This window comes from Nipponia nippon, unplaced genomic scaffold (assembly GCF_047370975.1).
Source record: "Nipponia nippon isolate SJK-2023a ecotype South Korea unplaced genomic scaffold, ASM4737097v1 scaffold_5, whole genome shotgun sequence".
In the NCBI taxonomy this organism is placed as follows: Eukaryota; Metazoa; Chordata; class Aves; order Pelecaniformes; family Threskiornithidae; genus Nipponia; species Nipponia nippon.
The window spans coordinates 13145936-13162083 of record NW_028262369.1 but is presented as its reverse complement, the minus strand read 5'-3'; the positions used below and the strand labels follow the sequence as shown (position 1 = coordinate 13162083).

Sequence of the window (16148 nt, the reverse complement as noted above, 5' to 3'; positions counted from 1 at the left end):
AACACTGAGACTCTAATAATGATAACTCTCGCATCCAGCTTGAAACGATAAAAGTCAATAGGAAGATATAGGATTTCAATAAAATTATGACACTAGATAAACTTTACCCCAGGAACAAATTTTCCCTGGGTGTGTGACTGACTTCAGTTAGATTTGTAACTTTAATTTCTTTCTTATTGATTTTTCTTCAACTAATTAGAAAGTCTGTGGTGAATTGTGTGTATGTATGTTTGAGGAGGGGCTAACGAGCATCAACAGGAATAGGGCTTGAGTTTATATGTATGTATATAAGGTCAGATGGCTTTTTTACTTTTTATATTTTACTCTTCAGCTGCTTCCAATACACAGCTGGGAGTCACTCTCATATCCCTCAGTATTGCGTGTATTTGAAGCCGTGGGCTGCCCTTGGAGTCGTGCAGTAGCACTTTTTCAGCAACATGGGGGTTGTTGGTAGGGATGATGATGATGGTGCTTATATGAACAGTTCTCAGGTCTTTCCCTTAAATTAACCCCAAAGTCCTGGAGGAGCCCACTTATATTACTGCTGTTTCTAAACCACTCTGGTAACCCTCTGATGTGTGAAAGCTGGGGAATAAAACTTTCCCTTAGCTTTGAGCTCTTCATCAGCCAGGTCGAATTTTGGCTTTACATAGAAGAAATAGAGAAGCTGGTGGGAGGACTGGAGAGAAGCTTGATCTTAGGGAACAGCATTTTGCAAAGGTGCCATCCTGTAGCACATTTTCATGGGATTAGCTCTAGTTTGTGGTTATAAAACATATTTTCTTTTTAGTTACTTATGCAATAGTAGGAGACACATTCTTTTGGTGAATTGGCCGCTGCTGGCAGAAGGAAGGGAAACTGTTCAACCTTTGAAAAAATCACTGTCCTTCCTCTTTTTCAAACCTACATCTCCTCAAACACAACTTCAAGCTGCAGCACCAGAGTTTGCTGTGGGGCGTTAATTTCCTGGGTGTATAATGAACATCAAAACCAATTATTCTGCTTTTAGGGCATGTTTAGAGTAAGCTGCATTTCTGTTCTGGTGTTGATTTGAAACTGGTCAAGGTAAAGAGCACCTGGAAGTGTGCCAGTATATGGTCCATGGTGAGTTAGCAGAGATGCCCTGTGCTGGGTGAAGTTTGGAAATTCCCAGAGGAACTGCTTTTTAGTAATTCTAATGAATACTCTCCTGATAGAAAGCAGGAAAGCAGAGGTGTTGGAAAAAGGTTAGAAAGGGCATCTGAAAGTCCCTGGGGAGGTTTTTGATGGGGCTTGGGGAATATGCTGTCATGTGGGATGAGGAGATATTGCAGCAATTACTAAATTAGGATTACATTTTAGGGAATCTTTTTAGACAAAGGACTTCTCAACAGGAACTTCTGTTTCCTGCCAAACTAACAAGATCTTTAGGAGGGAGGGAAAAGCTTTCAGTAAGTGCTCTTGATGGGGAGAAATTTAAAAAATGGAACTGGGGACCACTTGCTGGAAGCTGAGAATTTATTTCATTGCAGTATTAATATTTAGAAATAATTAAAGAGGAGAACTGAACTCCAGGATCAAGTATTTAATTGTACCACCCTTTATTTCAGCTTTTCAGCACCTTTTTTTCCAATACAGCTTATGTTGTGTTTACCGTGCGTGTTTTTTCTTGAGAAGTTTACTCTTCCTTTAAGAGAAAGGCTTTGAAGGGCAACGTCTGTAGTTGAGTTTAGGGGAAAGATAGCCTGTAGACAGTCCTGCTCCCATACAGTTTTCCCATCCTAACGTGAAAGCAGAGGTCTGTCCTCCTTGCAGCTGAAGAGCTCAGGGCACTCCTAGGATCTTGCTGGGGATGACTGAAATGACCTAATGTTCTGCAGTTAATTGGAAGCCAAGTGTGATGGGAATTGCCAGGGGTCCTGTTTGCTGCTGAAAAAATGCTAAGGATTTTGGGACGCCCTGCTGTAATGGAGAGAACATTGCAGCATTAAATTATCACATCAATGAAAGATGTTTAGTAGAAAATTAGGATAGCGGAGCAGCTAGGAGTACAGAGAAGGAGAGAGGATGCTGTAATTGCAGATCTAATTGCAACAACATGCAAGGATCAAACCAATACCTTCACTAAATGCCGTCATTATGTTCTCTTCTGTGCTCTAGACAGTGATTCTGCAATAAATGGGGAATGAAACTCATCTCCTGAGCAAAAGCAGTTTGCCTTATGGAGAGCGCACTGGGCAGACTGGGTGATGTGTGTGTACGCTGGAGGGGGAGGAGGAGGATGGAGCAATCCTATACTGCTGCCTTTCTGCTAAACAAGTTAATTGCAAGGCAGGTGTGGTGTGGCTGGGTTTGGGTTTTCTTCTTCTGCAGGAACATGAAAGGATTTCCTTTCATATGTCTGTCAGATGAATAATTCTTTCTAAACTATGGCAAAACTGTTCTTTCCTTGGAAAAATATTTCTCTTCAGTCAGGCCTGAGCAAGGTACTAGTAATAGCTTCCAGTACTATTTATGTTAAAACCTGGTTTTCTTTATTATTTTAATAACTCAGTTCCTGTAGCCTCAGGCTGTCCTTTGGTCTTGGGATCTTTTCACCTGCTGACCAACCCAACCGTCTTGGCTGACCTTTCAATCCGTGACGTGGTCTGAACACACACTGTACCTCTGGCAGTGCCCCTCGTCTTATTTTCACACCTTGAATTTGGATCTTCCTTCCCTTTCCCAAGCGTGCACTTTCTATCCATGTTCAGTCTTTGACCTTTAGATTTTGAAGGGGGAGATAGCCTTTGTATACAGGCTTGCTCAGCTGAGTGGTTAGCATCGCCTTCACTATCTGAAATACAGCCTTTTTCATTTGGGGGTGGGGGGAAAAGGACCTTTTTTTTCTACCCTGTCAATTCCTGATTTCCCCAAGAGAGCAGGATCCCAGCGAAGTATTGCAGCATGGCCAAGCTGGGTTTATGAAGTGCTCCAGGTTCAATGTAATGGTAGTGGCCTGGTCTGGATGTGAACTGCACAGCTATAGAGCTGAGTGATCTTCTAACAATATTTTGGATGTTTGTGATGGCAGAATTCACACGAGAGAACTGGTTTGTGCAGAGCGCTTGTGCATTTCTGTAACAGGGCGAGGTAGCAAACTTCAGCAGTGAGAGGGAGGCAGCACTGTCAGATCTCCTCGGAGTTTTCACTCTTTGGATTTATGCCAGGGGCCTGTGCTTCTTTGACCCTGTTCTGCAGCCTCACAAACATCAAGGTTTTTCTGTGCAATTGAAAGATAAAACACTTCATCTGGCTAATCCCTGTATGCATATTGCACTGTAAACGGTAATCTCCTTAAAACACACCTGACTTTTTGAAATTTTCAGCCTTTTGTCCCCATTCTTCTTCTCCATCAGTGCCTTGGAGGTAGGCATTAGGTGCTGTCTGAAGCTGGGAATGCATTAGGAAATACTTCAACCAGGACCCCACACAAAGTTTTACCTTCAGCTTTCAGCCTAAGCTTTACACTTCGGAGTGTGAATGCTCTCAGGGAGGGGAGAGGGATCCTTCTTTTCGTCTTTCTCTTCAAATACTTGGTTATAATTGCCAACAAAGAGCGAAGTGAGCCAAACATGTTGTCTGTGAGATATTAACCTCTGAAAAAATATTTATTATAAACACTGAGTGTTAGTGTTTAATGAGTGATAAGTCACATACCATTTACAGGATATTTGCTCTCAGCCACTTTGTTCGTTTTCAAATCTGTCTCATTTCTGTTGTGACAATTCTGCTCATTCATTGCTGGAACTCTTTGGCAGGAAAAATGTCAAGTACTACACTAAATATTTTGCTGAAGAAACCCATTCAGCCATGTTGAATTCGAATAACGTCTCCAAAATGAAGGCAGGTTCTGTTTTCAGTTGCCATCTGCTTGTTAGAGTGTATGCATGTTGCTTTCCTGCAAGGGATATGTGGTTTTATATACACAAGACGGTCTAATTTTTCAGTTTTCGGAACAGCAACATTTATTTTATTAGAACTGTGTGTTCATCTGTGGCTTGATACCGGTATGAAGACGATGAGTGTATATCCATCACAGTTTCTTTGCCGTACAAAATAACAATGGTCAAAAACATAGAATATTGTTCTGGGAACCCTCTCCTCAGCGTGAGGTCAGGGGCTTTATCCCTTAAGGTGGTTTCTGTTCTTTCTGACAGGAGCGTGATGGGATGCGAGCAATTCTGGAGTCGTATGACAGTGAGCTGACCCCTTCGGAGCACTCACCCCAGCTGAACCGGCGTATGCGTGAGGCCGAGGAGATGGTGCAGAAGCTGCATGCTCATAACACCGAGCTGGAGGTAATAAAGAAGCATCATGCTCTAACCCCAGGAGTGAAGTAGTTGAGGCCTTTAAGATTGAACTACCTAGTGATGTGATCTGCTCTCACAGAAGACAGATTTGCAAGATTCACACCAAAATTCCAGGATCAATAAGACCCACAAGTTATTATTCTGCACCTAAAGCTGGCAGAAGCCAAGAATAATCATCTTTGGATGTGATGAGTCTTCTTTGTGTTGGGCATAGCTGTACTGCATGGCTGGAGTGACAACTAGTCCCTGTGGGTTAAAGGGTTGTATAAAGGGGAAGTAAAGGGGTAATGAAACATAGCAGGTGTGGTGTCTTCTCTGTGGTCTAGTCGAAGTAATTCGCTATATCGCATGCGTAGCAAGGCTCTTCTGTACACAGTGTGAGTGTGTGTTTATAAGAGCTTTACTCTAAGGGTTGAAGAAGTAAAGTATGTGTCTGCTGTTAATTCTTCACGTCTTGGCGTTGGGCCTGAAAACCCCAGAATACCAGTAACTCTATTAAATGCCTTTTACTAGGTTTTCTCTAAGAAAAAAAACATTCTTTCCAAAGATAGAAGGATTTCTTGAAGGAATTCTTATATTATTTTTAGTTCTCTTTTTGAAAATTTGTTATCTGAAATGTGACTGTAATGAGGTAAATGTTAACATATATTTGCCAAATAGTTCCCCTATGTACTTTGTCATAGCGGAATGGGCTTTATGGTCATGAGTTGAAATATTTGGAACATGTCTGTGATCTTAAAGCTTGGCAGTTTTATTACATAGGCTTTACAGTAGTCATAAGTATGTGAGTTTTCCTTTCTTCATGCCTAGTTCCACCATCATATAGATTTATAGATGCCATAATTCAAATGGAGTAAAACTTGTAGAAATTGATGCTCCTCAGGTTCATGTTCAAGCTGTAGAGTGGATTGTCCCGCTGTGCACAAACCTCTTTGTTGCTTCTGGCATCCATAAAAATGCTCTTTTCTTGTGTTGGTAGGTGGGGACTTAAGTCAGGCAATGTTGGCTCCAATGACCTTTAAAGCCTTAGCAAGCAGAGCAGCATAGTGTGGTATCATGGTATAGGTCCACTTCATCCCTGTTTCTCAGAGAAGAAATTCTGTGAATTTTTGGGCAAGTTGATAGAGAAGTTAGCTGGTAACATCAGATGAAATGGAAATTTGCCTGAATTTGTCTGTATCGGAATGATTCTCTGTGTTGCCTTTTGATCACGATATTGCTTACCACCAGACAGAGCAGGACTAGACAACACTGACATAAAGTGATAGATGGCTATTTTACCCTGTTTTCTTAGTTGTTTCCAACAATGGCTCTGGGTTGTTGGAGGGAAGTTTCCCAAATTGTTTCACTGAATAGGTCAAATGTGCATGGTGTCTTTGAGCAATAGCAAATTACCTTTCCTTCTTCAGGTGAAAGCATAGAAGAGTGTGGGAACCAATTGCTACACTCTAATTATTTATAGGGAACAAATTCTAAGTTTGTTTTCATGGATATGGATTAAGGGCTACATGGAAAATTTCAGAAAGGAGGTGTGTTCTCTGGAGGTTTGTTTTGTGTGATGTCAACCTTTAAGTCTTTCAAAGACTTTGCTAGAAGCAGGATTCAAAGACCTGATATTCCCCTTGTAAAGTAAAATTTTATGCTTCACTTGATTGTGTTTGCCTTTCTGACTGCAGTGTTGACTGCTGAATCCCATCTATTTTGAAATTTTGGGAGGAAGTTTTTTGTTCTAGTAAAAATCTGAAAACTGGAAAGGGAAATTGAGGTACAGGTAGGACTCCTGGTGCCTCATCATCAGGAGCAGCAGCTGTAATCAACTGCCTGTAGATCAAAGAACTGGTCGATAGCAGCTATTAATAACTTCTAACATAATGCTCTGCACCCTCCCAGCTCTGCTGAGCCTCTGTACAAATTTTAGAAATGTTGACACCTGCATGACTCATCTCACAAACAGAGGAGACAGCAGGAATGAGGCACCTTGGAGCCTCAGTTGTTTCTGAGATGTGGGAGAAAATCTCTGATGGGGAGGGCTGGGAAGGGAAGGAAAAAGGGAACTTCCACACGTTTAAGTCAATATGGCAGAAGGGTCAGGGCATCCTGCAAGCCTCTGGTGTGGATGGGCTTGGGAGGACAGTACAGAACCAGCTTGTAGAGTAGCACAGAAAAATGAGAGGAGCCTGTCTGTGAGCATCATGCACGTGGCAGCAAAGCAACAACATGCACAGCTAGTCTGATGAGATCCAGGTAAGGTCTGGGGAGGCTGCAAAGAGAGAGAGAGTGATGGATCTGAGCTGAAAAGGCCAGGCTTGACACTATTACTTTTTGCGAGGCTAAGTTGGTTAAAGACTGGAAAACAATTAAGATGTCTAGTTAACAGAGGGTATACCACTGCAGGTAACCACAGTTATGCCCACAGAGGAGTGCTTCTGGCAGCTCAGCGTACACTGGGAACACTGTGTGGTTGTTGCAGGAGCAGCCCTTGCACAGTCCCTGTGCACTGCATCTCTGCTGGGGAGGCGACAGGTATCACTGCGGTCCAGGAGCATCTTGAATTTAAAAAAGCCTTTGCAGCCTCTAAGGCAAATGCATCGTCTTGCATTATATTTTGTAGCTTCTACCTTCCAGCTTTCTTCATAAACCTTAAAATTCACACCATGCACCATGTGCCTCCCCTCTGACTTCTTTTATCACAGTTTTTTTTTCTTTTTTCTTTTTTTTTTTTTTTTTGCTACTGAGTACTTAAGTTACCAAAATCTCTTTCTGTGCTCCCTAGCACAGAGCCCTTTGATACTTTTTTTTTTTTCCTTGTTTCTTCTGGCTGCACTAAACTGTTAGCAGCAGCTCCACCTCTGAACAAACCATAGAGGGGGAAAAGTGATATTTTTAACAGGGATTTTTCTTTACTCTAAAAATGGAGATTTTCCCATCCATTCCAGCAGCAGCTCTGTGTGAGGCAGGAAACTCTCTGGTGAAGACGGAGCGATAGTGATAACACAGTAGGAAAGAGGAGAAAGCCGCATGGGACTAGGAAGACTTTGGGCTGAGGCGACAGCTTTTAACTCATTAGGGAGATGAGGCCTCTGATAAGTCCTTTGCTTGATGTATAGATGGAGGTGGGAAGCCGTTTAAAAAGAACACGGGGAACGAGAGAGGACTATGTAAGCCGTGGAAGGTTGCGTGTGAGTAGTTTGTTAATGTATGCTGGGAGGATGGAGTTAGGTGATACAGAGTCGTGCCCGGCTCCCTCATTCCCCGTCCCTCGCTGGGCAGGAGAGCTGCTGGGAGCGCTGCTGCGTCTGCATCACAGACATCGCCTGGATTACAGGCACCTTTCCAGAAGCTGAAATACAGAAGGATGCTTTCTTCCTGGATCACTTCAGACACTCAGTGTCGCCGCATGTGAACTAGTCCTGTCAGAGCCTGATGGGGCAGAGGACTGGAAGACAAAGAAAGGCTGATGGGGAACTTTTTAAATCCCCTTCATTGATGACTGATGAGAAAAGCTGGATCTCTAATGCATGGACATGCAAACATGTAGTCTGCTCTGGGACTGAAAATGATTGCTTTATCCTCTCCAGGACTGCTTCCCCCAGCCCAACCCCCTGTTCCACAATGCTGATCTGGCTGGAGAGGTTCAAGAAAGCACTTTACAGAGTATTGAATGTAAAGCAGGGGGGAGATGCAAAGAAAAACGCCATCTGAAATGGTGGCTGGAAAAGCAAGCAGGCTGTGTCAGCCTATTTCATGTGGTTAATGATGTGTCACTCACCATCTTTTTAAAAGTGTGTTTTGGAACTGGAGAGGAAATGAGTTTGTCTCTGGCCAGCCTGCTATAAATACTTAAAATAAACAGAATGGTAGCCGTATTTATATCACGGCATGAATTTTTGTTTTGATACTGGTGATATTAACAGTTTTCTTGCCGATCTTGGTTAACTTTTACTACCTTAGCTCCCATTACTTCTAATCTCAAGGTAAATATGACAAGACAAGAAGCTTCTGTGCATGCAGCAAGTACTGTGAAAAAGCTCTGATGTGGAGTTTAGTGTTTGAAAAGTTAAATCCAGCTGCACAAAAGAGAAATCATCATAAATATAACTCCATTAATAGCGATTTTATTACAACACACTTGGCTCCATATGAAACTTTAATGAAGAGAGATTTGCAAGGAAGACTCATGCTGACACCTTCAATGGTCTCCAGCATTTTTTACATTGAGAGATTTACACTGTCTGTGAGAACCATATGTACTCTAATCAGTTAATTATGAGTCTGACAGTTTCAGCACATGAATTGCCATATGTTCTGTGTTATTGTTCCACCACGAGCATTACTGGTGACCTCAAAACTCATTGACCAAATATTGTCAACTTATCTGCACCTGATAACTGCAGCGCATCTGCTGGCAGTGAAAATTGGGCATTGCTGATTCTTGTCATGTTAGCCACAAATCTGCTCCTTGCAAAAGGAGTTACTTAGCAGTCACCCCAGTGTTTAAAGTGCTTAAAATTTACGTGCGGATGCAATAAAATGTTTATTTGAGCAGTTAACAGTTCCTCCTTGTCTCTCACCCAGCTTCCCCCGTCAGTGTTTTTCCACTTTTTTACCTTCTGTTTTTTTCTCTCTTTGATCCACACTTTATGTTTATCTTGCTTTATCCTTCCTCTGCCAAATTTCCTCTCCCCCTCAAAGGTAATTTGCTTCTTTACGTAGCAGAAGGGGTTTCTGTGATGATGGGAACTTTACAGAGAAATTTCCTCCCATCTGTGCAAGGTACAGAAGAGTTTGTTTTAATTTTCAGATTTCTTCTGCCTACTTTCTCTACCTCTCTGCTGCCATCCAACCTTTGTGCACTGTTTTTTCTCAGTGACAACTGTAAGAAGCAGTGAGAAGATTATTCTGCTTGCTTCGGATGTTCGTGAGGATCAAATCCAAGTCACTAGAGCTTTCCTGCCACTCCAGAATGGCATATGTTTCACTTGCCCAGACTTCTACTGTCATTGTAGCGTCTTATCTGTGACTCATGTGGGAGAAAACAGGCCCTCTCTGGAGGTGATGCTAATGTGCTTCATGCACCAGCTACCACTGATTGCTGAAGCAGTCACAGGGCTGGACATCATCTTCTGACAAAGCAAACACCTTGTCGAAATGGCATTTTGAACCTGAACACTTTGGCATCTCTTGGCAGACTCGAGCCTTTCCGAGAACCACTGTGGTCCTTTGTGTCTCTTTTCTTTTCTAAAGGAGAGCAGGTCAGGCTCCGTGTCCTCCGGCAGTCCTGCAAAATGGATTATCTTGGGTTCTCTCTTCTTTCACACGTTTCATCTTCCTTCAGACCTGAGTGACCTTGTCAAGTCAAGGAGCCATTAGTTTCCTCCCCTCCCTTTTACACCTGCCAGTGGCTGTGTTTTGGGAGAGCACCTTGCAAATAACCATCATATAAATGAGGAAGTCAAGTCACGGAGGGGCTTAATGATTTGTTAAAGGCGACAGTCCCTGCTCTGTGGAAGAAGAGTGCCTCTTAAAACTGGTTGATGCTGCAGCAGAGCCTGTCTCTGCATATCTGAGACTTTTTGTTTGGTCAAACTAGATTTTGAAATTCAATTACTGTTAATTTTTTTGAGGAGATTCCCCATTTTGGATCTGTCCTGAAAGATCAAGAGAAGTAGTCCATGGCACTGCCTTATACTGGAGGTATTCTGCACAAACCAGCATTGTTTTCACCACAGGTAGATTTTTACAGCTGTTTTTGGTGTGTGGATGCTCTGACAGTTTAAGAATGGCTTTAACTCAGCAGTTCCTAGGGACCACAAGCCTCCATCATTCTTAAGAAGTGAGAATGTCTGGGCACCAACTTGCATAATCATTATCAAATCATTAACTAAGACAATATCTGTACCTTTAGCCTATGATAAGCTGCTTTACAGACAAGCCCCCAGAAAAATTGCCAGTTGCAGAAAACCAAGCAGCCCTAAGGACCCTTTTGCTACTCTTGGCTGCATATTGAAGTAGGCTACTGAAATGCGTGGGACAGAAAAGCATTTTCCAGCTCGGCTGCCTTCTTGTGCTTCGAGTGCAGTAGGAACAAGGGGAGACATCGTAATTTCCATCACCTCTTGCTGAAAGTCATGCTCCTGGTGTAGACGTAGTCTGTGACGCTCTGCCCCCAGTTCTCTTACTGACTAGATCATGTCTTGACTTTCTCTAAACTTACAAATTTCTGGTAATGATAAATATAAATTAACACCTATGTTAGCAATGCAGGGAATTTAGGATGGACTCCTGCAGCCTCTGCTGTCTGAAGTGTTTCAGTCTGCAGAAAGCATACCTAGCCTAGGTAACATTCCTAGAGGACGTGGGAATGCTCCTGTACTCAGCCTCTAAAGGATCTCACTTTGGCCCCTAGGAGACTGATAGATGCCAGCAACAAAAAGATTTCTCCCTCCCCCCAAAGCTGTGCTCCCCTAAAAATGCTCTTGGTAGGAACAAATCCTCCTGTAGCCCCTTCCAGTGATGTTACGAATAACCAAGCATGAATGAGGCTTGACCTAGGGAGTTTGGATTAGCTTCAAATGTACCTGGCTATAGGAAACAAGAGAAACATATGAACTGGTTCTAAATTCCTGCAGAAGATTTAAAATTGGGTTCTTTCTTAGTGATGTTTTGGAAAGAGAAGATAACTGATGTGCAGTTATGAGTTATATTTACGACAACAGAACAGAGGAGAGCATCTCATACAGTGTCGAGAGCTTTAAAACGCTTTGCACTGGAGAGCTTGCATGCCTGTGCCTAGAGATACAGGCTTTGCAATTAGATGTGTTTAGGTGGAGGAGGAAGGAAGAATATATTTGGAGTGGGAGCAGTGGCCCTGTCCCTGGCAAATGGCAGCAGACAAAGACATCGCATAAAAGAGCTGCTTTTGTGCAATATGGTGCATATCACCCTCCTGCTGCGAGTGTGCAGCTGTGGGAGCAGGGGGCTGAAATCGGGACGCAAGTAGCGCAGTGATAACATGTCTCTTCCCTCACAGGCAGAAGACAGAAGGAAAAAGGCAAATCAAGCATCTTTGGGGAATGGGGTTAGGAACAGGTAGCTGCTAGCTTTTCAAAGGGAAGGCTTTGAAAATGTAGAAATACATTCTTACATCTTATGTCAGTCTCTATCACTTGCTGTTGCAAGCCAGGCAGTGCGAAGGGAAGGACTGCGGGTCAGTAGGGAGGCTGCTGGGCAGGTTCCTCCAGCGCTTGCACCACTTTCCAGTGTTGTTTTCCACAATTACAGAATTGCTTTTTTTTGAAATGTTAGAGAAACATTCAACAAATAAGACAAACTTCATTCTGCATTTGATTTGGAGATTTAACCTCTTTGAATCTTTTTCCAAGCTGGAAGGCATGGTGATTTTACATACCGCTGGTCTCATCCATGTGGACTGTGCAGCTACAGCCCATGTCACTGTTGTGCCACGCATGTGGTAGCAGGGTTTGTCTTCGGGGGTACTCGAGTGATCCTTGGATGGGAACGATCAAAGCTTCCCAACAGCTTCCAGGGTACGTAGTCTCTCTCTGGAGCAGGGTGATAGGATCCCATTGGAGGCAATGCCACATCCTCTGGAGCACTTCCAGCCCAAAGTTGCCTGAAGTGTGTAATACATGTTCACATGGCTCACCACCCAAAAAATATTTTGGTGTCTAGCTCATTAGGGACAGGAAAATTGGCCAGCCCTGGCCCATTTGTCTCCAAACTAAGAACCGAGTTTTTTTCTGTTGGATATCCCAGAGGTGATCTCTCACCAGTGCACCTCATCTTTTTTGAACTACATTGGTGATTTAGGCTTCAATGCTAGCACAGACGTAAGGTTGATGTTAAATGTCTCCTAATTATTAGAACTACTACTTAGGGACATTCTCGCATTGATGAAAGCTTTCACAGCTTGTGGAAACCAAGCAGTTCTGGGGGAGAAAGGAGGTAAATATCTTGTGAAAAAGGTAAAACCTAAGATTGCACATTGGGATAATATTTTGTATGGAAAATGCCATGGAAATTTTAGCTATTCCCTAACTCTGTGTTGTATTAATGACATTAAATAGTGCTTGTCTGGGCGTCTTAAGAGGTATTCTGAACTTGTTGAGATTTGTTGATTTTTATAATGATTGGATTTGAATTCTGTGATTTGTAGAGCTTCATTTCAGAATAATTACATAATCTCTGCATAATTTGAGATTTAAAGTATGTATTTGTAAGTGTTTTTGTGTCATCTTTTAATTCACGGTGATGGTCTCCTGTAAGAAAGAGGGATTAATATTTTTAATTATTACTTTCTATTTAAAAACATGCTGGAAAGATTCCAAAGATTTCCTGCAGGGCCTCCACACAGGCTTGTTACATGGTTCAAGACATTTCTACCTGCTGTGTTTCTATAGGCTCCAGCTACAGACTTTTGTTGAAATCCTGTTACCAAATAGTTATAATATATAAACAGAAAAAGTGCTTTGAGAAAAAACATCAACATGGGCTTGTTCCCATGCTCTTGTGGATCCTAAAGCTCATGCTCTTTGCAGTTCGCAAGAACTGTAAGATCCACTTTAATACACTTAATACTTCAGTTATTGTGGCAATTAGAACAACAGTAGTTGCTGTCTTGGTTTTCTTTTTGAAGCCCATTGATTCTTTCTTATTTTGGCCTTAATTACCAGTAGTAGAAGGGGTGTTTCTTTAGGGAACTCATTAGTCTAAAAAGCGTGGTTCAGCATAGTGCCGAGCACAGTTAGTTGAATGGTGCCCAATGCAAAAGCCGATTGGAATTGTTTTATTTCAGAACATACATAATTATTCACCTCTAATACTTTCGTTTCCACAGTTATGAGTTGCATTTGCTCTTGTATGTTCTCCCTGTCTTACCCTATGGACAGGTTTGTCCATAGGCTGCAGCTTCTCCATTTCTTCACTTTGGTTTCTTATTAAGGTCATGAATTAGAGTACAGCACCATTGCAAGTCATAACTTGGAACAGAATTTAAAGGAAGGTGGCTGTAATTATCTCTTTATTTTTCTTTTTTTCTTTTTCATTTAAATGTGACTAGCCTACTAATATTTGGAAAAGGCTGGGAACAGAATAAGTGAAAAAGCCAGCTGATAGTGGTTTTCACCAAGCTGTGAATAAAGACTAAGCTGTTGATATAGATCTCCTCTGTTCAGGGGTGGTCCGAGTAAATTGTAAGGAACAATTCTGTTTTCTCAGAGGCTTTGCAATTTATCTATTTGCTTTAATCAGTGTTAATGTCAAATGTGCTTTGATTGCGCTAAAAGCTTTTCAGCAAAACAAACTGGAAGTCCTAAGTTTTGGAAAAAGCCACAGTCTTCCTGTAATGCAAATTGTAACATTTTTCTTTTGAATTTTATTTACGCTATTCAATAAAAGAGGCAGTACTACTGTACAATACATGTGCCATGAATCCAACTGTGGTGACAGTAACATAGATATGAAATGTATGGCACATCGATTTGACATATTGAACTGATTTATGTTTTCAATTTGTTTAAACAGCTATAATGGCTATAGCTTTGACAGATGTACACTCAAATTTCAGTTCTATTCAAGACCACATTAAAAATGGAACTGATTTCTGGTTTAAAGCATTGATTTTTATCTATACTGTGTTCTCTTGCCTGGATTCCACACGTCAGACTCGCAACCATGAGTTCTTGTAGCATCAACTTTACTTTCTTTTCAAAAATTGTAGAAACAGCTCATTTTCCATTGGAAAGCTGATTTTTGGAAGAGTTGCTAAACCTAAGTGTTTTTAATTTTTAAAGGAAGTCAAGAAGAAGCTTGAAAGATTACATGTTATGCTATTATTGGTGTATAAAAAACAAATTATATATTCAGTAGCTATGAACGTGAACAGAGTAATTACTTTGTAGAGGTTATTTTAAGCAGAATATCTTGTGTAAGGGGAGAGTTTTTTGAGGCTTCTTTGTGTAAAGACTGCCACCATACATTATTTATGTGCACAAAGAAATGATAAATGTCTGTATCAGTATTAATTTATGGCAGTATCACTTGATAGCCCACAAACTCTGAATTTTTCTTAAAGTCGTGGCTGCACAGTGCAGTTGGGAACTGGCCTAATGGCAGAGACCATGAACCAATGATCTTTACTTTATGTGGCACATGTTATTGCTAAGCTAGTTATAACCCTACCTTTGGTAATTATATTCTGACTACTCTTAATTTTATTGATAGTTCATACAGATGCAGTGTTCCTCACTTTCGAATCATCTGGTTTATTCCCTTTTATAAGAGGTCAGTTCATTAGTGGAAAATACAGCCTTAGGATAGATCAATTCCCTGACACAGTTTCTCAAATATTCAGACAAAATGTGTGCTCCTTTGACCTCTGTAAATCTAGCAAAATAAGGTTACTGGTTTCTGAAGCATCTGTGACTTTTTGTATGAAGACAGGTGTTACGGACAGCTAGGAGTGATGTCTGCATGACTGTGGTGGCAAACCCGTGTTTCTCTAGGTGGGAACATTCAAGCAGTGGCTAAACCATGTTCACTCGTTATTTGCCTTCCGTGCGTGCGGGTATGAAAGGGCAAGAGCACCCACTTGCAGAGTGCTGCAGGGAGACCCCTCTCCTTGTTCAAAGAGCCTTGACTGGAGGTACCCAGGGCTCTGATGCTGCTGTTCTTACTAGGTGGAGATGGCTCTATCTCTGCCATTTGCTCAGAGATCATTTGAGTGTACTTAATTGTATCTCAGCTGCAGCATGGCAGCACACAGAACTGTTGAAAAGAGAGAAGTTGTTAGCATTATATGTGGTATTTATTTAAAGTGGAGTTGCTCATTGCGCTTGGCAGAGGCTGCCTGGGGGCCTGTGATGAGCACAGAACTACCTATGCAGATGTATGTAATTCCTGTGGATGTTTATAGCAGTATAAAATACATGATTAGTCTTAAATTTGTTCAACATACATGATACCAAACATATCCAAGCTTGTTTGAAAGTGTCAGTTAAGTTTTTTAATTTACTATTACTACCAAAAAGCATGATATAAATACATGTGTGTTCCTAGTGCACGTCCAGGAAAGCATATCTAAAGAACTCTAGATGACTGACTTTATGCTCTTAAAATAGCATAGTGTCCCAAGCTAATTCTACAGGCTTTTTATTGCTTTGCTGTTTACGTACGTTTCTGAAGGCAGTAGGTGAAACTATCACAGCTATATAGAGAAATGACATTTATCTTCACAGTGCAGCATGACCTTATTGTTCATAAGTGGCGTTTCCTCTCAAGATAATGAGCATCTTTTTGTTTAGGCCAGGCAAGACCCAAATTCATTGTATCTGATTTGTACAGCCCATCAACACTTCACACATTACTGTAATTATTGCGGATATTAGTTTCTCTTGCATTCCACTTGCTCTTTGGATTCCACTTGTTTCTGAACAGCAGAGGGGGTTGAGAGAGGGAAAAGGTCACGCTCAGGCCTTCATGAACACCTGGGAGCTGCTGCATGGCACAAATATGGCCACTCCTACAACAAATGTACATTTTTTTTTTTATATACCTTTCTTATATGGCCTCTTCCAGAAAGAGTGAGTCACCATTTTGGCATGTATCAGCCTAGGATGGACAAGCAAGCTGCTGTTGCCCTGAGGTCAGCAGGTCTGTTTATCTGCTTAGTTAAGAAGAAAGAAAATTTGAGCATGAACAGAAGGTTAAAAAAAAAAAGCGTTCACAATTCTTACTTGCAAATATTTACAGTCATGCTCCATGTTGCCTTACCCCGGCTCTATGGCTTGATTTAATTTT

General features: G+C 41.6%; 1 protein-coding gene across 6 annotated transcripts in view; it reads left to right on the top strand.

Moving 5' to 3' along the window:
• MAD1L1 (mitotic arrest deficient 1 like 1) overlaps positions 1-16148 on the top strand; it is a 385042-nt gene that overhangs the window by 162179 nt on the left and 206715 nt on the right. For all 6 annotated transcript variants that reach the window (XM_087732706.1, XM_087732708.1, XM_087732710.1 and 3 more), the window contains exon 12: positions 4179-4319. In XM_087732706.1, coding sequence (XP_087588832.1) covers positions 4179-4319 — 141 coding nt within the window. The remainder of the gene's footprint in view (positions 1-4178; positions 4320-16148) is intronic.